We start from the raw sequence: 23,915 nt of genomic DNA, 5'->3' as shown, positions 1-23,915 counted from the left end.
TGGACTGGTACCTGGCATAGTAATGGATGCTTACTGAATATCTGTGGCTGAACAAATGAATCATCATGCAGGAGAAATAGGCTAAGTCAATGCATCTGGGGCCTTGTGAGACTTAAAGGATACAAAGTGGCCATTGTATCCTAAGGGCCATGAGATTAAAGGATTTCAAACATGGGAATGACAAGATGAGCTAAATTTTGGAGATAGAGTTCCAAAGCCTTGTTTGGTTTTGAAATGGAAGGTTGAAGGGGAAGGAGATGGCAGGGATGACCAGGTTCATATGTAGAACAATGGAACAGAAAGAGGTGGCGTTTGCTGAGAGGTACAGTCTGGGGAGAGTGGTTTCTTAATTTAAGGTTCAGGTGGCTTGAGATAAGTGAGAGATGCCTGGGAGATGTCCAGGTGGGTGTGGCAAGTAGGGGCTGGATGCGCAGGGTGGAAATGCCACTAGAGGGCAATTGTGCCTTTCCCTGCAGGGAATTGGGGCTGCACATTCCATGCCAGGCTGAAGATCTAAGCAGTACTTGCTGTTTGCTCTGCTGAAAGGTCTGTTGTCTCAGGGCTTTTAAGCATTTCACAGGTCACAAGCAGTTATTTTTCTTTCTTGGGGGCGGGGCAGGGGAGCCTTGTTTTTTCTAGTGACTTATTTCTTGTTAATTGACTGGTTGCTCCCTAACTACTGACTGGGTGACCTTGGACAAGTGAAACTTTGTGAGGTCTGGTTTCCTTTTCTTTAAAAAGCCATACTAATTATTATCACCTAAATGTTTTGGTAAAAATTAGCTGACAGAATGCAAGTAAAGTATTGTGCAGGGATAGAACTGATACTTGTTAGTTTAATTTTGATGGACAGCTACAAATCTTCAGCTTCCTCCTACTCCCTCACCTCCTCCCCTAACCTCACAGATAATTCACCGGTTCCAGGCTCTCTCCCTTTCCAGGAAGTCTAGCCGGCTGCCACCTCAGATGCATACCTCCCTTAAATGGTTGTGTCTCTCTTTTCAGGATATCAACCAGAAACTCCAGGAGGACAACCAGGAACTGAGGGACCTCTGTTGCTTCCTGGATGATGACCGGCAGAAAGGCAAGAGGGTGTCCCGGGAGTGGCAGAGACTGGGTCGCTACACTGCTGGGGTGATGCACAAGGAAGTGGCCTTATACCTGCAGAAGCTGAAAGAGCTGGAGGTGAAGCAGGAGGAAGTGGTGAAAGAGAACATGGAGCTCAAGGAGCTCTGTGTGCTGCTGGATGAAGAGAAGGGCGCGGGCTGCGCCGGCAGCCGCTGCTCCATTGACAGCCAGGCCAGCCTGTGCCAGCTCACGGCCTCCACCGCACCCTACGTGCGCGATGTGGGTGACGGCAGCAGCACCTCCAGCACCGGCAGCACTGACAGTCCAGACCATCACAAGCACCATGCGAGCAGTGGCAGCCCAGAGCACCTGCAGAAGCCACGGAGCGAGGGCAGCCCGGAGCATGCCAAGCACAGGAGCGCCAGCCCCGAGCATCCACAGAAACCCAGGGCCTGTGGGACCCCAGATCACCCCAAAGCACTCAAAGGACCTAGCCCGGAGCACCACAAACCCTTGTGCAAGGGCAGCCCTGAACAGCAAAGGCACCCACATCCAGGCAGCAGCCCCGAAACATTGCCTAAGCATGTGCTGAGTGGGAGCCCGGAGCACTTCCAGAAGCACCGGTCAGGGGGCAGCCCTGAACACGCCAGGCACAGTGGAGGGAGCCCGGAGCATCTCCAGAAACACGCCCTTGGGGGGAGCCTAGAGCATCTCCCCAGAGCCAGGGGCACCAGCCCGGAGCACCTCAAACAACATTATGGAGGGAGCCCTGATCACAAGCATGGAGGCGGCGGTGGAGGAGGTGGAGGAGGCGGTGGAGGAGGTGGAGGCAGCGGTGGAGGCAGCAGGGAGGGCACCCTCAGACGGCAGGCGCAGGAGGAAGGGTTACCCCATCACCGCAATGTCTACAGTGGCATGAACGGTGGGTCAGTACGTGCTGGGGTGCTGCTGGGGCTGGGAAACTCAGCAGATAGTTATGAATGATTACAGGCTTTCCAGCCATGTAAGAGAGTGTAGGCATTGGCTAGGCAGTGGGTTTGGGGAAGGAACAAACGTTGGACCCCAAATCATGATGTCGGGTTCTTCTCCTCTATCTGTTTTTATTTTATACAGTTATTACTCAGCCTGGAGAAGGTTGGGGATGAGGGGTTGTGGGAGGGAGAGGATCGGTAACTCCTTAGGACCCTGAGTTGTCAAGGTGAAATCTGTGGTATTGGAGATAAAAAATAGAACCATTCTAAGAGTCTTTCATCTTAAACCTGAGCCTTTCTTAGTGGTGTGTTGTTTCCTGCTAGGACTTGTTTGTGGAATGGTTGCCAGAAGGTATTTGAATTCAGTTAATAGGTTATGTACAAGAAGAAACGAATATTTCTTATGAAAAACTAATAACATTAGAAAAGAAATATGATGTTCCTAAACAGGCTTGATACTGGTTTGCCCAAATGCCTATAAATATGCCTGACTTTTCCATGAGGATTTTTTCTGTTGTGTTGGGGGTCTGAATCTGTGAAATTTCTTTGCATTCAAAATGCATCAGCTGATTCCTTTTTTACTCACTCAAAACACACCAACACTATCACCGAACTCCCTTAAACATATTCCGAATAATACGTTGTTTTCCATTGCAAGAGACGTCTTTCCTGGTTGGTTGAATGTACCTTTTTAAAATGTACAGATGTGTTTGGACACCCTTTTGGTTTCTGAAGCATAACATCTGCTACACTTGCTGAGGCAGTGCTAAACCTGGGATCTTAAACCTTTTGGAACAGGTTTAATTTTCTGGATGTTGGATCTGAAACCACTTTGAACTTAAGAGAAAAATAATCATTTCTTAAAGAATAAAAACCAAAAAACCTCCACAATCCTTTTATGTTACCAGTGGTTGAGTTGGAGCTAAAATGGTTGATTTTATAAACTGTTTTTTTTTATTGAAGATATCTGAGGGTTTTTGCTTTATTTGAAAGGCGCTCTGGAGTCTGCAGCCAACTCCAAGCAGTAATGGAGGAGGCTGCCAGTTTTAGCAGTGACAAGAAGGGTAAATTTTCAATATTGTATTTGGGGATTTACCTGTTGGATTCCATTTTATCCTAATCCTTTTCTCATGGTGCTGAAAATTGACTCCTGAAACTTGACTTCGAATGCAAGCAATGTTCTTTTAGGTACAAATGGAAATAAAAAGTTTGGAAACATGGGAAGCTACTGCTTTATTGTTGGGAGGTAGAGGCCCAGAGAAGCCAATTCACCTGTTGTGTTGAGGTTTCCTGGCTGGCGCCTTTCCAAGGTTGAACCTTCAATCACTGTTGCCAAGAGCTGTGGAGATGCTGCCCCCACCCCCACCCTATTGCTATAGACACTCTTGGCTACACAATTCTGTTTAAGAGATGCAAGTTATTTAAAAAGAAAGTTTGTTATTATCATGAGATTGGTCATTGGCCATGAAGCTTGTCTTTGGAGGGGGGATACTGGAGTCATGGGAAGGTAAAGTTAGTGATTTTTCCATTTCTTGATTACTTTTTAATGAGCTTGAGAAGTAAATCTGTGCACCATTATAAGGAAACTTTGTCTCTTAAACCAAAAAGAAAATATTAGGGGCCAGTGGATCACTTAAAAAAACAATTTCTCTTTACCAAAGGGCTCCTTTATCTAAAGAACTCCTCTAATTTGATCACTGTATGACTTGACTTCTAAGAAAAGTTTTTAGATGCAGCTTTTAAACAATGCCTTGCATGGTAAGTAAGGTGTATCTCCTGGTAAAGATGACAGTAGCTCATAGCTTATTGCGTGGTACAGATAAACTTAGTGGGGCAGGTAATTGTTTCTTAAGATTTAACAATTTAATTTAGTTAAAACTGATGTAATAGAATGATACTGTAGTTCAAATCTTATGTCTACTTCAAGTTTTCTCATTCTTAAGTGACCAATCTTATGCCGACAGTTGATATCCTCAGAGTACGTTTGCAGTGCATTTGCATTGCATTTTAATTTCAGTAATTAATTGGAAAATGAAGTGGCACAATGAGATGTTTATGGATCATCAGCCTATAAACATGGGCATTGGTGACATGTATTTATCCTGCTGTTACAAATTAATTTTTGATATGGATGGTAAGACCTGCTTTTCTGTATTTTTAAATTCTCACACTGTTCGAATCATTGGTGTATAAATAGATAGGAAGCAGTATCAAGGTTAATTCAGAATTGCAGATTGGCTGACTCATTTCCAGAGTCATTCTGCTTGGGGTTGGTGTGAAATGTGAGTGTTTAGGATGAGCACTTCCATGTTTTTACATGAACAAAAAGCAGGTAAAAACAAATGGGAAGTGTGTATACATTATGGCAAAGGGAAACAGAAATGAAATATACATTGGCAGGAAATTGTCCTACCTGTAAAGATATGCATTCCCTCCCAAAACACACACATATGCACACTGAGAGAACATTAGTGAAAAAGATGGCTATTTTCGTTGACTATACCTTGAGCATTTGTTAATCTACTTGTGCCTATAATTACAAACTCAGTGGATGAAATAGTTGAACACATTAAAGAGTTTTTTTTGGGGGAATGCAAAGATAAATTTTAGCTATTTTTTCTCTCTTAAAAACATCTTAAGTCTGTATAATAATTTCTTAATTAGTAGGTGTTTAGAAAACAACAAAAGCAAAAACAAATGAAACTTTTAAACAAACCTCCAAACTACGCAAAATTCCCAAGAATGCATTTAATTCTTTAGAAGTTATTGTTCAATGATTTCTTTGTAGTTTGTGTAGATCCATTTTCAAATAGGAAGTAGATTCAACACTTATCACATCTAGACATTAATGCATTTGTCCATTCCAGTTGCTTATTTCAGATTTGTAAATTAAGTAATTGAATAACCACTGCTATCTATAAATGTTTTTAAACTGACAGCCTCAACTATTGAGAATGGGGGTTTCCTTTACTTGATTCCCTAGACATTCAAGGGTGAATGGAATTTTCTTAGGGGAAAGTGTTTCCTTCCACTATATAAGGAAGGAGTTTTGCTTCCAGATCTAGCTGGCAGGCCTTTGCTTTTAAACAGGTAACTATTTAGCTCAGGTCATGGATGTCTTGGATGATTTAGGTTCTTGTAGCAATAGCTCTGTTTGCTATTGCCCTTCAAGACTAAGAAGATTCTGATGATCAGAGATCCTTACAAGTGGTTCCCCCACCAGATATAGTGAATGCAGAAGAAAAAATAGTGAAAATAGTTCGATTTTAATTCTAGAAGCATATATTGCTGGTTACCGGCAAATGAGAAGGAACAATAGACAACGAAACGGTACTCTTCATTATCTTTTATCTTCTGGAAAAAAAAAAAGGAATTGTTTAATTATCCTGGTGGGTCTGATTTCCTTTGCCTTGTTAGAGCAAGTTTCAGTGAACGGTAGCATTGTGCCCTCCTTAAACATCACTCTAGCCAATGAGAGCAAGCATGAGGAAATCATACACTTGCATTGAACAGGGTCCATTTAGAACTACTTTGGTCTTGCTGAATGGAGTGTCAGGGTTGTAAGTCTTCCTCCTGAAAGCTTCCTATTGATTCTTTTCTTGTTTTTGTGAGGGTATGTCTCAAGACTGAAAGAGCAGGCTGCTTCTCTCAACAACTCTTCTTCTAATTCAGGGTTTCTTTGCAGCTACACTATTATTATTTTGGACCAGATAATTCTTTGTTGTGAGGTGCTGCCTTATGCATTTTAGTAGGAGGCTTGGCAGCATCCCTGGGCTTTACCTCTGAGGATCCCCCCTACTTGTGATGATAAAAAATGTCTCCAGACACTGTCAGTGTTTCAGGGTGGAGGGTAGACAGAATGCCTCTGGTTCAAAACCATTGCTTTAGAGCAGTGGTTTTCAATCTGATTGCAGATTAAAATCACTGTGATAGCTTTGAAAAAATACCAGTGGCTTAGTCCTGCACTGCACTCAGAGATGAAAATTGAGTTGGTCTGGTGCTGGGCTTGGGCACTTTGCAAAAAGAGCTCCTCAGGTGATTCTAATGAGCAGACCAGTTGAAAACCATTTCCCTCAATGAGTGATTTTTGCTTAAGACGGGTTCCTGGGAGGAAGAAAAGCTAACTTCTCCTCTTCCTTTGCTTAACTCCAGAACTGAGAAGGATGGACCCCAGCTGTTACGGTAAAACTTCACTCCATTCTAGACTAAAGTTGTCTACTAACATACTATTTTAGGATATGGGTTGAAAATTTGTGTTTTTGATGGGTGGAGTTGTTAGGCTAATTTGGGGGAAACTCTGGCATATGAGAGATTTATGACTGCTTTACTTTTTGAAGCCTTCACATCCAAATAGAAAAAGAAGAGCACTTGAGTTTCTAACCTATTTACGGCAGATGTCGGTGCACTGCTTGTAATGCTAATGCGTATTTCCCACAAGAGAATATTGTATTTCAAATCTCCCACTTTACAGGTTTTGCCCTGACTTTTAGTACTGCTCCTTATCCTCTGTTGAGATTATTAATGAGTAAATAAAAAAACGTTGATAACACAAAGTGGCCTTGTCTATGAGGGGTCAGATAACCTGCATGTGGAAGACCCCAGCAGTGTTTCTCTGCAGCAGGATTGTCTGTAAATTGAGTCGTGTGCATTATAGCATGAATAATTGCTCTCATAAATCTTTTATTTTGCTTAAGAAAAGTCAGAACATCACTTACAAATGAATTTGGACAATAGAAATTGAGTGTCTCCTGGGAGAAAAATTTTAACAGTTGCAGTTATGGAATACCAGAACTGGTTTTAATTGAGTCTCTCTGTGTGCATTTTCTATTGTGTGAACTGACAGATGATTAAAGAAGTAAATAATGGCTTTTTTTCCTCAAACTTGAGTACTGTAATTTGGTAATCTTATATGCACATTGATGAGACATTGATTTAAGGTTTTGATAAAATTAATTTATTATACCAGGCTTGCATTTGCAAAGCATATTACATTTATCATAGGATACATTTTTGACTTAATGATATAGAAAGCTTAATATTGAAAATGTAGTTTGTTTAAGAAAATTGCAGAATATCTCAGAGGCAAACTATTGGAAAACCTTGGTGGCTTAGAAAGATATTTTTTAGCACAATGTAAGCTTTTCAACTTTGCTGACAATGATAGCACAACGCTATAAATGTAATTTAAATCTGGAGGGTCATTTTCATCTTTTTCTTAAGATTGCCCATCTGTCTGTCTGTCTGCCAACATTGTGTATATATGTGTATACATATGTTTACACACACTTCTGAAACTTTAATGTTGCATCTGCACAATGCCAGACATTCAGTTGATTTCTCTTTGGTCAAGCTAATGTTCAAATGTGTCTGGCATCCCATCACATAAACTAGTTGCTGCCATAAAGTAAACCAAGAATCCCTTTCAACTGATTATAATCCTGTTCTTTAGACTCAGTTGAAACCAGTGATATGTTTATATCTTCGGGTTCATTGCAACTTTTAAAAAGATGTAATAGAAAAAATGTGACCATTGAATTAGTGATGCATTTATCATTTCATTTTACCTGAAATAGTTGAGAACAGAGGATGAGGAAGTGATAAGCTATGGTGAGTTATTTCATCAGGCCACAGCTTTTCACAAGTGTCAAGTGAATACAGATATGTGAATACAAATGCCTAAGTACATGAATAAATGAATGCAATACAAATACAAAATGTGTAGGGTTATACAGTTAAGTCATAGTAATGAGGCATGGGTGTAGGGATCTTAGTTGAGCTCCACTGGTCAGAAATAAGAGTGTAAAGTCAAAGTTTGCCAAAGCTTAAGAAAATAAATACTTATAATGTTTTACTTGTGTAGCAACTTTGGGCCAGTGTATCTGTGATTGGAGTTTTAAGTTTTCCAGGCTGGAATTTATCACCGTAAACTCCATGACTTACTTTTGATGGTTAGAGATAGAACTGTGGATACCTACATTAAATGGCCTTGTATGAATATTCTTTTTAAAATCTCCTAAAAATAGATTTCTAGTCACTTCTAGTACTGCCATAATGGCAGCTGCACTCTTTCCTGACCTCAGTAGGCCTGACTTTAACTCATTTTCTCAATGTTTCTAAATTCTTTTCTGATGTTTCCAATGGCTGGTCATAGCTTGGGAATGCAGATAACTGCCCTGCTTAGAAATGTGTTTAAAATAAGGATAAATAATCATGAGGTGTCCTTCTAAGAGGAAACTACATGAGCTTCAGTGTATAGTCCGCATGTCATAGGTATTTTAGCTTTTCAAGGTTCATTTTTGCTGGTTTTCTGAGTCTTGATTATACTTCAGATAAATGAGGCACTATGTTTCTATAATATTATCATCTCAAACATTTGCTTCTTGGATACGTTGATATAACCAAGTTGCCCTTGATAATACTTTAATATGTAATATTCAGGATGAGCATTAAGCATATTTAGAAAAAATGTTTATTTTGAATTTGATTCTGGGCATAGTAAGAATAGTTTCATGTTCCGAAATGGGCTGATTTTTAAGAGTGCTAGGGAATTCGAGATTCAGTATCAAGAGTAGACCATGGGACACTTGAGAATACAGACATGAATCTCAGCTCTAATTTATAAGGCTCTAATCTGCAAAAGAGTGAGGTTCAAGTTACTGCTGCTCCTAACATAAATTGCTTTCTTTTGAGAGTACCATTCAAGTGTTTCCAATAGAAAGAACCTGTGCTCTTTCTTAGATAGAGGATCCTTTAGCAGTAGAGAGGCAGAAGAGGTGTTTTTGAAAAGGAAAAATGGCAGAGGAGTAGCAAGTTACATTGTCATCCTTATAAAGGCAATACTGGTTTGTTGTTCCAAAGATAAAAGGCAATAACTGGGTTATTCACAGATGGCTATTCATTTACCATTTTTACATAATAAAAATTATGTGTATTATGGAATGTTTGTCTCAAATCATTATGGAAGAATACAAGAAGTTTTGGAACTCCATCCTGGCTCTGGATCAAAATTAGGCACATATTCAATTACTGGATGAATTATATCTAATAGTTTTAATTTGTTTATTTTAAAGTTCATCAGAACCTTAGTGATTTAGGCCTTCTGTAGGCTTCTTTATGAGACAGAACATATCTAAGGGAAAAGAGTGGATTTGGTAATTGTTCAAAAGCTATATTTCATTTATTTCATCTACACACACACACACACACACACACACACACACACACACACTCATACACCGCATTTGGTGTTCTTGTATGTATACTTCAGAACATTAAGTGCCTTACATTTAATGATATTAAATGACTTCTTTTTATACCTCCTTCACCTTCCTTTCAGCCATATGAAGGAAAGTGAATCCTTTAAACATTTTAAAATCTGGCAAACAAAATATTTATAGCACCAGTTTTGCCTGCTGGTATAGTTGAGGGATAGAATGTTTAGAGTAACTTTGGAAGATCAGGCATTTGACAGTGGTCTCTGATACTCCCTGAGTGAGTTAGCTTTTCTAGTGAGATCTAGTCAGATACAATCATCATTGCATTAAACTCAGAATTTTGCCTTCTAATCTTGATTATAAAGAAAAGTGAAAAGTCTTCTCATCTTTCTCTTAATTATTGAGGGACTTTTTGGCTTTTAGGGAAATCCCTGATCTGGGCTGTATATAGCTATAACTTTCTAAGTGCCCCTAATTGCTGGTTCTTAAAAATGTTAAAATGCATGAATTGCTTCTGGGGGCATGGTGTGTGTTTTCTTATCAGTAGGAAAGACAAAACCCAATTGGTAGTGAATATGTACATGCCTATTTATGTATATGCATTTATTGATGTATATAGTTATAGTTATTTATTCCATTGAGAATATAATATATATATATGAATGCTAAAGAATAGGAAGAAATAAGGACAATATAGTTGTATTTAATTTAGAACTTCATAGAATCATAGAACTTAAAGCCATAAAGTATACGCTATGATAGAGCTGTAACATACTTAACCTTCCCATGTTCTGAATGAAACAATTGACTTCCAAAGAAGGTTAGTGAATTGTCCAAGGCGCGATGACAGTTAGTAGAGGACTAGAAACTATCAAGCTGACTCTCAGGGTACAGAGTCAGTTTTATAAAGAAGACATTTATTTTAGACATAGAGGCCACTTGAAGTAGAGGTAATGTTAATGATAAAGACCCTAAATGGAATAATAAACCAGTTTTTCTCAATTGTTATTGGAAATCCCAGATAACTAGAGACATGAAGTGATGAGAGTATGAGATAAGATGAATATTTCTAGCCTCTGGCTTAGAAAAGTACCAAAGAAGACCTGGTGATCTATTAGGTGAGCTCAGATCTATTGCCTGGAAACCTCTGATTCAGCCAGATGGGACACACAATTTACAGCTGGATGGACAACTACCAAAATGCATTTTTAATGGAAAGAGTATCCCTATTCTTAACCTGGAAGTCCAGCAACTTTAGTATCTTTTCTGCTGCCACTACTTCCACTAACAGCATTTTGATGACTTCTAGCAAATCTCACTAACCTTGCCTTACCCCCAGCCGTTAATCTAATATGGGAACTCTTTGTAACCACAGCTTCATTTTCCTGATCAAACATCACCATCATGCTTATACGTCTTAATATACTAATTACAGCCCTTTACTCCCTATACATATTAGTCACAACACAAAGAGGAGCATTCACATACTACATTAACAGTGTTAAACCTTCCTTTACATGAGAAAATACATTAATACTTATATATCTTGCACCTATCTTCCTTCCACACAGACTCCCCTCACCCCAAGGCCATATTCCTTCCAGATAAACATTCTCGAGAAGATGGTCTGATTAAGACTAAGGTCTGGTCCTTACATAGCCACTTGCATTCACAGCCAAAGTGCTGTGTGTCTGGGGAAGTGTTGGTTTCTGGAATGCAAGAAACAGAAGGGAAAGAGACCAGGAGCAAAGGGATGGGCCAGATGGCAACACCAACTGCTCTCGAGTTGTGTTTTTAATAACTCAGCTTACTGCAAACAAAACTAATTAAGCCAGTTATTCTGATTTATGCTACTATAGGCAGAAGTAAAGTGTACTTACATTCCCCTTTTGATGGCATTTAAAAGGTCAAAATACCTGAGTTGCAGATTTTTGCTCATAGCAGCCTGGTCTGTTGAACCACTCTTGAGAATTCAGATTAACCAAGCTCATTAATTCAGCATCTCTTCTGTTTCCCTAGACAGCAAGTACCAATTTGCCCATCCACCCAAACAGAATAATAAGACCTTGAAAAGCAAGTCTTTGGTCGTATCTGCAGATGATGGATTAGATGTGATTAAACAGGAAAGTGAGGTAAGAGTCAACTTATAGTAAGAAAGAGAGAGTGAAAATAACAGTCAAAGGCAATTGAGAGACATCAGTTTTTGAGGGGGATGCTGTGAAGAATTTAAAAGAATCTGTTCGTCTGTGCATGTTGTAAATGGTCTATGTAGATTGGCAGGGCAGTCCTCTTCACTGTTACAAAAGCTGACCAGAATTACTCTGGTTATGGAGTCATGGGAGAAAGTGTCTGAATTTAGATGCTTATTTTACATATGAGGACACTTATGAAGAGAGTACATTTATAATTATGATCAATTTGAGGTCTAGGAATAAACATTATCCAGGTGGTTTGCTATGAATAGCTCCCCTAGTATACTGACTTCCATGCGAAACAGTTTGGAATCAAGCTTTTCAAAATCTGTGGAAGAACAGGTTTGAAAATTGTGTGTGTGTGCATGTGTGTGTGTGTTTGTATCTCTTTAGCACTTAAATGGAGATCAAGTCTTCAGTCCCTTACTCTGAAACTATGTACCATGTGGTTTTCATGTTTAATTTCTTTGGCTTTTTTCCCATTGCAGTCTCAAAATTGCCCACTTTGGGGTTTATTGGCCTAGCACATAAATCTGTCTTCAGTGGAACCATTTTTGCTAGAGTCTCTACAGCCAGGTATACAACAGGCATTCATTTGAAAAATAGAGCTAAGTTTGTTTGATTATTTCTATTAGCAAAGCATATGTAGTTATTTTTACATCTTGAGTATCCCTGTGGACTTTCACCCATATGTTAAGGAAATATGTGTTACCTTGAATTAGCATATGGCATCTAAGCTCTATTTACAGCTTTATAGCAATGAAAAGCAATTTTATAAACCTCCTTTAGATAAATTCTATTTTAATTATGAATAAAATGACATATATTTAAAATATATTAAAAACATTTTAAAATAATTGACTTAAATTCCCATGGAGTTTAAAAAGAATGATGTAATGCACCAACTTCCTAAAGGACTTGATGATGGCACACTTACGGAGCTGGAGTTTTAGATTCGGAAATGGCTTTGCCACTTTCTTGCTATATGGCCTTTAGTATATTATCAACCTCTGTGGGCAAAATATTTATATAGCAGGCAAGGGGCTTGGAATAGAGATTTCCTGAGTCAGTAGTACCAGAATTTAGATTTCACAGGTAAATAAAACCTGAGAATAAACCTGGAATTGCCATCTTTTTACTTCATTAGGTATAGATGGTCAAATAATAATCTGCTAACATAATTTCATAAAAGAAGATCCTTTAAAGGTTTAAAATAAAAAATTACATATATTCACTAAAGGGCAATCTTTTTCTCCAAAGAAATGATGATAACCTTGTATTCTTACATGTCTCTTCATTGTTTTGGAATAATAACATATAATGAAGTGTTCGGATTCCACAATGCAACACAAGGTCCAGTTATAGTGCTGAACATGTCTTAAGACCTTATTTTTTTAATCCTAGCCATCATAGAAAGTCTAATTTCACACGGGTTTGTATGTTAATAGAAGCCACAGTGTTAACTCAGTTTTACTTAGGCAGGTTCTGGGTGAAGAAGCCAGAAACCGCATTCCATGCTGCTTCCAGCTTCTTGTCCTTCCTCTTACCAGGAAAGGAAGAAAGGAGATTCATCTACCTGTATGTCTAATTGGCTTGGACTGGCCACTCCTCTCCCTACCTGCTACTCACCTGACTTCCTCCAGGGGTTGTGCACCTGTGCCTGGACTTCTGACATGGAGCAATGAGGATGTGTTTGTTCTCACAAAAATTCTGTGTATAGGTGGAAAGTTCACCATGCACTGGCATGACCTATAAAGAACCATTGTTCTAAATTCTCTCTGCACTCCTGTGCCTGGTTGGGAACCTGTCAGGATTGCAGCATTTCATCTACAATATCAGAATAAACCACATCTTCTTTGAAGCACCACAGTGATGAGTCTGAACACTTCTTGGGAAACAGGGAGCTAAAGAGACTGTAGTAGAAGTGACTCGGGATTTGTAATTTGTATACTTCTAAAATTTGTGGGTAGTAGCTTTCTTTTGCTTGGTCAGGTCTCAGATGGCAGACTACAAATGGACTAGCCATGTGTATAACATGTGCATTCTATGTCTACTCTGTCATATTTCTCCACGTTCCTTAGGATAGGGCTCTGGAAAATCAGAGAGAAGGATTTTCCTTTCTACTCCATTGTAGACTTGATTTTCTTGGGTCTCTTTACTGTCTTTGTAGTGGATGAAAGAGTATGGCTTATGAATTCAAGTTTGAAAGAGAGTAATCTAGTGACAAAACAGTGGCACCAGGCTCTTCGTATGTTTTGGTTATGTCCCATTTAAATGGGTTTTGATGATTTTTTTTTTCCTGGAAACTTTGGGCAAAAGACAAGACATTTTCTCCTTTCTTTGGCACTTTACTTCTATTACTTTACCACTGATACTTGAACTAGTTTGGAGTAAGGCTCTTCAGTGAAATGGGGAGGGTAGCATTAATACTGAGGGGAAGGGCAAAATCTATGGCAATTTCATTATAAATCACTGCATTGACTAGTCAGCCATGCATGCTAAATAATGTCAGGGATAATAGAGATTTATTAAAACAAATTAAAGGCTAATCAGAGTGTGTCCTGAGATAAACAACATAGTAAAAGAAACATAAATGGCAATAAGGGGAAGCATGAGCTGATAAGACTCATAGATGTGGGCAGTATTAGGAAACCAAATTCTGCTTGTATCTCGTTTGCTTTGTATTTCTCTGCACTGTTCCATGTGTAGATGAGAGATTGAGAATAAACACATACTCATTTATTTAACAAATATTTATTGTGTATTCCATGTGGGTACAGCTTGGTAGTAGGTATTGTGTGAGGTGTTCATGCTCAGACATGTCCATGGGAGGAGGTAAGTAACAATAAAGATGTGTGGTTAAGAAGCAAATAAGCCAAGCGTGGTGGCTCATGCCTGTAATCCCAGCACTTTGGGAGGCTGAGGAGGGTGGATCACTGGAGGTCAGGAGTTCAAGACTAGCCTTACCAACATGGTGAAACCCCCTCTCTACGAAAAATACAAAGAAATTAGCTGGGTGTGATGGTGGGCCCTATAATCTCAGCTACTAGGGAAGCTGAGGCAGGAGAATCATTTGAACCTGGGAAGCAGAGGTTGAGCCAAAGTCACGCTATTGCAATCCAGCCTGGGCAACAAGAGTAAAACTCCACCTCAAAAAAGAAAAAAAAAAAAAAAAAAGAGAGAAAGAAGCATCATCCCATGGTAGAAGGCAAGAGGGCAAGAGGGCAAAAGAGGGCAAGCAAGCAAGAGAGAGCCAAACTTGCTTCTATAACAGGCCCATTCTCTTGATAACTAACCCACTGCCATGATGATGATATTAATCCATTCATGAAGGCAGAGCCCTCAGGACCTAATCACCTCTTATTGGGCCCCACCTCCCAGCGCTGCTGTATTGGGAATTAGATTTCTAACATGTAAACTTTGGGGAACATATTCAAGCCATAGCATTAAAGGTTCCTGAACAAAGAGGTTTTACAATGATTAGTGCTTGAGGGCTTTATGTTCCTGGATTTGTGCCATCATTTAATTCCTTTTCAGTTATTTTATTTTTCTAGTAAAGTATATGCTGAATTACTGGAGAATTTTTACAATGAAGAAGTCATCAGTTAAGAAAATCCATCTTCTGACTAATGTCTTCTGAGTCAATAATGAAGATGTAATGTTTTTTGGGGAAAATAGGACCTAGTTGCCTGGGAGGCAGAAATATTCTAAATATTCTGCTAAGTGAAAATCAATAAGCTAATTCTGTTTAAACAATAAAAGTAGACAAATAATCTTGCAACCTTGCGGACACTTTGGCTAGTGTAGTATAGTAAAATTAATTTAGCTTTTACATTTCATTTATTTTGATGTTTTTCCACTTCAGTATTTTGACTTTGCTTTAGCTTGTTGTGTTCTATCTTAAGTCTCAGATTGTTTTCACACTGTGCTCCACTGAGCCCTGGAAGGTCTGTGGAGCCTCCTTCTGGCAGTTGGGAGTGCATAGCGGGGAGTAGGCAGGCTCTGCTACCCCATTCATCCCAAGAACAGCTCCGGCTTCAACTGAAGCAACTCTACATTTGAATGTTTGTTCCCATTTCTGCTTAAGCTCTTAATTGAACAAAGCTGACTTGAAAACCTCTGGTGTTACCCAGTGACACCAAAAGAAGCAAACATTTGGACACTTGAGACAGATTTCTAGATCAGTAAATGGATGGTCCCAGATAACATTATTTTTTGATTCTTGTTGTCATCTGATTTCAGCTACAGTTACAGGTGTGTTGTGAAAAACATATAGTCAAGTTAATTTATAGGCATAGGACTTTCGTTTTTCAGAGACAGATATATAAACTGGTGTATCTTTGAGAACTTTCACCTTCAGTTTTCCCTCCTTCATGTCCACTATCTGTTCTTTATTTCATCATGCCTTCTGGGACTGTAAAGGAAACAAAATGTAAATTCTTTAAAGAAAACCAAGCTTTTGGTATCTTCTACCTATAACTGCTGAGGTGCTGATAATATTGAATGGTTACTATAAGAAATAATAAACTTTTACTAGGAAACATAATACATATTTGTATTTGAATCCACCAACTCAGCCTTTTCCTGTTTGAACCTCCATTTTTCACACTGGAACTATTTGGACATAATTCATGTTCTATTGACTTGTGACTTTTATTGTGACATCAGTGGATTGCCATTCAAAAACGGTGAGTTCATGTTTTAGGTTTCTTAGTTGCATTTCTGGTTTCAATTCTGAGGTTCTCTTAAGAATATAAGTTATATTTTTTCTTAAGGACTGATTTTTATAGTATTCAAGATACCAAATTTCATTAGCCCAGAAGAAACTAAATTTCTAATTTTGTTGATACAATGAAGTTTTGTTTTATTTAGCACAGTCTCTCACTATCACCCCATTGCACACACATCCAGATACACACATCAACTGATTTGACTTTGGTAACTCACTGAAGATATAGTTCCACTGCAGCAGAGTATTTTAAAGTAGTGATGTAGGTTACAACACTGTATCTTTTATTCCTTGTAGTCACATCTCCTGGAAATCTGTGTTGATTTAAATCAAGAAGTGCCTGGTTTGGTGAGCAGGATCTTGGGATAATTATTGGGCACTTGGTGAATGGTGAACCACTTGCCCACCATAGGGTCAAGAAATGTCTTAAAACCAACTTGACTAGAGAGAGAAGCTTTCACAGTGATTTTATAGGCTTCAGAATGTTTTTTTCAAGCTTTCTCTTCCTTTTCCTCTTTTAGGCTCACCCAGCACATGTGGTAAAGGGCAGACACGGTAAAGGGAATATTATAAGTTTTATTAGAAGAGCTGGCAGCCTGGGATTCGTCTCAGGATGTTTCATCTCATCTTGTAAATTCTTAGCATGTCATGATCTTTAGCATGCATTTATAAATACTGTAGAAAACAAAATTTCCTTGGTTCCCCACATCATAACTCAAAAACTCTTCATTTATAATCCAGCTAAGGGGAAGCAGGCAGTCTTCACCTTTCTCAAGGATATCTTTGTGCATACAGGGTCTGGTCTAACTCAGGCAGCCCAAAAGGAAAGGAAGGAATCTTTTGGTCATTGTGTCAAATGTGGCTATTCTGAGCCACCCTGCTCTGAAGGCCTGGTGGTCGATTTGACTTTGCTGCCTCAGTGCATTTCCAAGTCTTTTTTAATATTCAATCTTGATATCATAATTTATATCTTGCTCACTAGTACAGATGGCTATGGTACAGAGATTTCACAGAAAGTAAATAGAATGCTAATAATTTGTTACACAACCTCTTTGAAAGTAAACATTCTTCCAGAGTCTCATGTGACTTCTTTTCTGTGCTCCTTATAAAGCAAATTAAAACAAACAGACAAACATATAGAATCCTAGTCACTTACAAGAAGATTAATTTAGGCCTGGATGATATTTGGGGAAAACAGACTGCAAATACAAGTCTGTTCTCTATCTTTTTTTTTTTCCTTTTTCTTTCAGCACTAAATGTTGACTTGTATGCAAAACTTTCTACTGAATTGTTCACAGAGAATGACCTTCTTTGTTGGTTAATACTTTTGGGCAAAGGTTTTAATCTATAGTGAATCATAATGAGCTAGTTGTATGAATAGGTCTGCACTGGTAATCGGAACTTGGGGGAATTTGTAGTTTCTGTTTTACAGAGTTAAAAATTTACATTGGTTTAAGACTTAAGGGGACCTAAGTTAGGTCATGATTTTGACTTTGTGGAGATGCCAAAATACAGTGTAAGGGAAAGTAAGATCAACCATTTGTTGAGATGGTTATTTTTTCATTTGTTTATTTATATATTTATATTTTGTTGAGTTATTGTTATGTATAAGGTTCACTTTTTATTCAGCAATGGAATTCCTGCTTTCTAGGTCATAGATTCGAGGCATGCCACTTGAGCTTATATTTATGACTTCCAAACTTGCTGTCTCTTGTCATCATCATGACTTTAAGGTGTTAGAAAGTGGACCTTAAAATCCTTTAGAGATATACAAGTAGAGCAAATCCTGGAATGCGTTTGGAAATATGTCAGTCCTCACGAGAGCTGATTCTTGCCTGACGTTATCTAAAGAAAAGCAACAACAAAAGCCCGTGTGGTGCCCAGTAGTAATGGCAAGGTGGTCTGAACCACTGACTGTGTGCTTGTTGGAAGTAACTATCTGTGAAGGCACATACCTGTCTCCAGATAATCTACATACTACATGAGCAGTTGCAACCATGGTCCAAGGGCCAAATACCGTCACAATCATGTTTTATTTGGCCCAAATGGTGTTTTGACAGTTGGCAAATTCAGATACAAATCTGTGTCTGTTTTCCCTTGGTAAACTGGAATGTCGCCTAACACTGACCGAGCATAGCCACTTGGCAGCAGTCTGTGGGAACAGCACAGTGGCTGCCTCTTTAGTGGAGGTGTCCTGGCCTTCTACTTCTATGTAACGAACCATCTCAACACTTAGTGTTGTAAAACGTCAGTCTTTCATTATGTTCATAGATTCTGTGAATCAGGAATTTGGACAAGGCATAGTAGGGATGGTTTGTTTCTACTCCACAATGTCTGGGGCTTCTGCTGAGGAGACATATCTTCTGGGGGCTGGAACCATCTGGAGGTATCTTTTTTTCTTTTTTTTTTTTTGAGACGGAATTTCGCTCTTGTTACCCAGGCTGGAGTGCAATGGCACGATCTCGACTCACCACAACCTCTGCCTCCTAGGTTCGGGCAATTCTCCTGCCTCAGCCTCCCTAGTAGCTGGGATTACAGGCGTGTGCCACCATGCCCAGCTAATTTTTTGCATTTTCAGTAGAGACGGGGTTTCATCATGTTGACCAGGATGGTCTCGATCTCTTGACCTCGTGATCCACCCGACTCGGCCTCCCAAAGTGCTGGGATTACAGGCTTGAGCCACCGTGCCTGGCCCCATTTGGAGGTATCTTTACTCACGTATCATATGCCTAGGCTTGGATGGCTTGGAGTTCCTTGAGCATCCCTTGAATTTCAGTGCAGATTCCAGAATTTCTATGTGTTCTCTCCATGTATCTTCTGCAGCATGGCAGCCTCAGGATAGTCAGGGCTCCTACAGTGTGGCTCAGTGATCCAAGGGCAAGTGTCCAGAAGAACAAGGCAAAAGCCAACTGGCGTTTTAGAACCTAGTCTCAGAAGTCATAATGTGCTCCTGTCTTGCACTGTATTGGTTGAAGTAGTCATAAGCCTGCCAAGATGCAAGCAGAATGGTCATAGACAACTCTTCTTGATGAGCTGAGTGACATGGGGTTTGAAACTGTGTTTTAAAACCACTGATGTGGGGGACAAGCATATTTTCACTTGCTGTAGTCTTCACCACTCCCTATTACATTGCGTCCAGGCTGCTTTACCAACTTCTGTTATCTGACCGTTTTCAAGAGCATTTGAGTTAGAGATCACTGTTCTTCCTTGTTTCTTCTAAATTTAGATAAATTCTAAATTCTAGTTAGGGTTTGTCTTTTGTCAGTGTTCATGAGGAGGATAAATCTGAATGTTCCCTTTGGAGAAAGAGTGGGAGGCAGCATGGACTTACAGTGCAAACTTCCTGTAGGAAACTGAGTATGATTTTTGGCTGAAGAAGGTAAATCCACTGAGGTATGAGTCATGCTCATTTTGGTCTTGTCTTGTATGTGCACTTGCAAAAATGTGTTCTATTTGTATATTTATTTCCTTATTTCTTACTCTTGGTTATGTGCATTTTCTGCGGCATTTCTTTATTCTGGGGAGTATGGCCCAGGCCATTTGCTTGACTATTATTTTTAAAATATACTATGGGTGTTATCACTATCATTGTAACTAATGGAATCTTATTTAGTAGTGCTACACTACTAGGAATGTTAGAAATAAAACAATCAGATTTTTTTTTAATTAAGGAAAAAATAACGAAAACTAATGATATTCCTTTTCCTTTTTACCAAACTCTTCTTTGAGAGAAGGCATCAAAATTTCCCTGGTTGGAATACTGTGTGTTATCCCAGATTCTTCTTTATGCATCATCCTAGAATGCCAACAAATTTGGGCAATTTATTCTCCAAAATACTCCTATCTGTCCTCTATCCCCTGTTAGTGAGACACACATAATCAGCCTAGATCCACATAATATTTCACTTGGGACTTCCAGGATTAGGGAACCTACCTTGATGTTCTCCTTATCTCTAGTATCTCCCCCATTCCAAACTGTTCTCTACTTCAGAGCAATCTTCCTAAAACCTCCCAGTTCATGCTAATTCTCTGGTCACAAGCCCAGCAGTGGCATCTCTGTGCCACTCTCTGAGTCCACAATATCTGGACTTAGCTCAGCTCTTAGACCTTATATCCAAATTGCTTCCATATCCTCTAACACATTCACACCCCAAGTTGCTCTGGTCATAGCTGGCTGTTTGCTTCTGAGTACTTGCCAGATATGCTTGGCCAAATTCTACACTGGAAGCCTTTGCTGGTATTCTGCCATTTTCATGGTGTGCTAAAGGCCTTGTCTTTGATTTTTTGTGGCATTCCATAGCTTTTATCCCAGTATAGTCATTTGTTTACTGTGTGTCTTCCCAATTCTAATTCAGATTTTTTGAAAGTAGAACCTATCCTTTTGTCTACATATCCCAATGCTTGGCTTAGCATAAGTAGGACTCTTCATAAATGTTTATGGAATGCTGACTGACTGAAACCCATGAACTCATTCCAAAATTCCTGTTGCTTAATGGCAGTGTTCAGAGAGTATTCATATGAGAGAGAAGACCCTTTGGCTTAGTAGTTGACCGGGAGAATGCATCACTTCCTGGGCTTTCTACACTGAAAGAGAAAACATAAATATATATTTGGGAGGAAAACTATGGAAGAGCTTTATATAAAATTTATGTATCTCGATTATATATTTGTGTGTATTTCAGAAGTAGAAAGTCTTAAATATAGTCCTCATTAGTGAATGTTAAAAAAACCTTCCTATGATGTACTTACACTGGTGACATATTTCTGAGTGTCCTCAGTGTGCAGCCAGAATTTTCACAAAAATTCTATCAGAAGTCACCTGGTATAGTGAGAGGGACATAAGCTTTGGAGCCACACACACTCTATACAGATTCTGGTTCCAGTTTCTTCCTAAGCTTCATGTCATTGGAGACACCTTACCTTACTTCTCAAAGCCTCACCATATTGATAAAGTGTGGATCCCTTGCTCCCTCCAAAGAGGAAATAATAGTATGCTTAACTTACATTTGTTTTACAGTTAGATAGCCATCTCTTTTATCTCTTAGCTCCTTATATTGTCATTGAAATCTCAGCAACTTAGAAGCCAATAAACCTCATATGCAAGGTAATTATTGTTAACTCTGTAAAGAAGATATAATATACAAAAATCAAAGAAAGGAAACGTGAAGTGCTCTCAACTGACTGTAATCTTGGTTAGGGTTCTGTATTTTTATGTCAGCTTTGACAGCTTTCAAATGGATCACCTTGGTTACTATTATTTATAAAAGAAGAAATATGCATTTAAACAAGCTTTCAGTGTGTTCAGAATTGCATACTGTTAAGCTCACTTAGTCCTTGGACCCCTTTTGCCTGCTATTAAGGTATCAGGTCAATACTTCAAATTAATCTGTATTATCTCACACTTTATAAATACAGGTTCAGAATGGCTTGGGTGGCAAGGCGGTACTGTAGCTATTGTGATCCACAATCTTGTTTTGTGAAGAGTTCAGATTTGTCTGTAACTGGGAACAAGTTCTTTACCAAGTCAAAGAAAAAATTATCTATGTTTCAAACAAAAGGAGTTGTTCTAAGAGGTTGTTCTGCATTTTTCTAGCAAGTTGGGGGAAAAGCAGAGATAGATGACTTTTGCTTGAATCCCCAGACTCTAGGATCTAGGCCAAACAGGGATTGAACTGCCTCTTTAAATTTTTATTATTGTGCACTCTAGGAACCCCTCGAAAAGAGACTAATGTACTTTTAATGGCTGGATATTAAAGAATATTTATTTCAAGCATAAAAAGTTGCTGTTTAAGTGATTTTCTTTTCTCCCTTGCCTCAATTCAGGCATAGAAGGACCAAAGTCTAGTAACTGAAAATAGAACAACCCAAAATACCCCCCTCTCATAAATGTGACATGAATATAGATGACACAGTTTGGGTAGGGTAACCCTGTATAGTGAATCATAATTTTGGGAAGGAAGATATGTAGTCAGCAGCAGGATATAGCAGGTGAGTAGAGGACCAGCCTTCAATAAGGCTGGAGAGACATTGGGGACCAGGTTTGGCTGATAGTAGGTGGTGATCTTGAACACTCTACTGAGACAAGACTATGTGGATAAATACAGCCTTCTAAGGAGAGTTGACATTAGTATATGTAATATGTTAAGAGTGTGGGATCTGGGGCCAGACATGGTTTGAATCCTAGCTTATCCACTTGCTATATCTATGAGACTAGACAAGTCATATAACCTCTTTGGTCCTCAGTTATCTCATTTGTAAGAAGAGGATGTGATAACTCCTACCTTGTAGGGAAATGAAGTGAGTATGGAGAGAGTCAATAGTCAATGTGTGTAAAGCATTTAGATTGATACCTGTAGACAATAAGGGCTGCATTAAAAAATCTGTGTTGAATTATTAGAATTTTCCATTGATTATCCCATCACTTGGAAACTGTAGATGAGGATCAGTGGTCACGTATTTGAAAGACTTTGCCAGGATGCTAATAATCTAGTGAGAGATTTTGCATTTAGGTATCAATTTCTTGAATTAATTTTTGTAAAAGATGTCAATGTCTACAATAATTGTGTGGGTTTTTTTTTTGAGGGATGAGGGGTACAGATGGACATCCAATTATCCCAGTACTGTTTGTTGAAAGGACTTTACTGAATTGACTTTACTTCTTTGTTAAAGATCTATTGACTGTCTTTGTGCGGGTCTATTTCTGAGTTCTATATTCTGTTTCATAGGCATATGTGTGTGTTCTTTCACTAATTCCACACTGTCTTGATTACTGTAGTTTGGAGTAATTATAGAAATTGGGTTGTGTGATTTCTCCAGATTTGTTCTTCTGTATTGCGTTGGCTAGTCTGGATCTTTTGTCTTCCCACTTAAACTTTATAATCAGTTTGCTGAGATTTATAAAGCAGCTTGCTGGGATTTTGGTTAAAATTTATTAAACCTACAGATCAAGTTGGGAAGAACTGATATCTTAACAATATTGAGTCTTCCAATCCGTGAACACAGAATGTCTCATCTCTCTGTTTATTTAGATCATCTTTGATTTCTTTTATCAGAGTTTTGTAGTTTACCACATATAGACCAATTATAGTGGGTTTATATCTAAGCATTTCATATCTTTTTTTGGTGATATTGTAAATGATATTTTTTACATTTCAAATTCCAATTGTTTATTGCTGGTATACAGGAAAGCAGTATATGTTTTGTATGTTAATCTTGTATCCTCTGACCTATACTCGCTTACTAGTTTCAGTTCCAGGAGGTCTTCTTGTTGTTTTTGGCTTGTTTTTGTCAGTTCTTTGAGATTTTCTACATAGGTGATCATGTCATCTGGAGTAAAGTTAGTGTTATTTCTTGCTTTCCAGTTTTATAATATTTATTTGCTTTTATTGTCTTCTTGTACTAGTGAGACTTTCAATATGGTGTTGAACAAGAATGGTGGGAGAGGACATTCTTGTCTTGTTCTGAATCTCAGGGAGAAGGCATCCAGTTTCTCACTATTAAATGTCACGTTAACTATAGATTTTTGAAAAACCAAGTTGAGGAAGTGGGAACTTCCTAGTTTGTTGAGAGTTTTTTTTTTTTTTTTTGATCAAACTGGATATTGGATTTTGTTAAATGCTTTTTCTATGTCATTTGACATCATGGTTTTTCTTCTTTAGATTATATTCTCTTTGAACTTAATCACTTTTTAAAATAACCCAATCTTGTGTTTTAAGGTATATTAATCTTGCACAGATAGTTG

The 23,915-nt window shown here is 38.6% G+C and overlaps 1 protein-coding gene across 6 annotated transcripts in view; it reads left to right on the top strand.

Annotated features, from left to right (window-relative positions):
* The window catches only part of CCDC85A (coiled-coil domain containing 85A), a 184,703-nt gene that overhangs the window by 7,361 nt on the left and 153,427 nt on the right, over nucleotides 1-23,915 (top strand). For all 6 annotated transcript variants that reach the window (XM_035272519.3, XM_008980674.6, XM_035272517.3 and 3 more), the window contains exon 2: nucleotides 1,006-1,990. In XM_035272519.3, the coding sequence (XP_035128410.1) occupies nucleotides 1,006-1,990 (985 nt within the window). The remainder of the gene's footprint in view (nucleotides 1-1,005; nucleotides 1,991-23,915) is intronic.

The sequence above is a fragment of the Callithrix jacchus genome, chromosome 14 (assembly GCF_049354715.1).
Source record: "Callithrix jacchus isolate 240 chromosome 14, calJac240_pri, whole genome shotgun sequence".
Lineage (NCBI taxonomy): Eukaryota > Metazoa > Chordata > Mammalia > Primates > Cebidae > Callithrix > Callithrix jacchus.
Note: the sequence above shows the minus strand (reverse complement) of the source record. Positions and strands in the feature narration are given on the sequence as shown.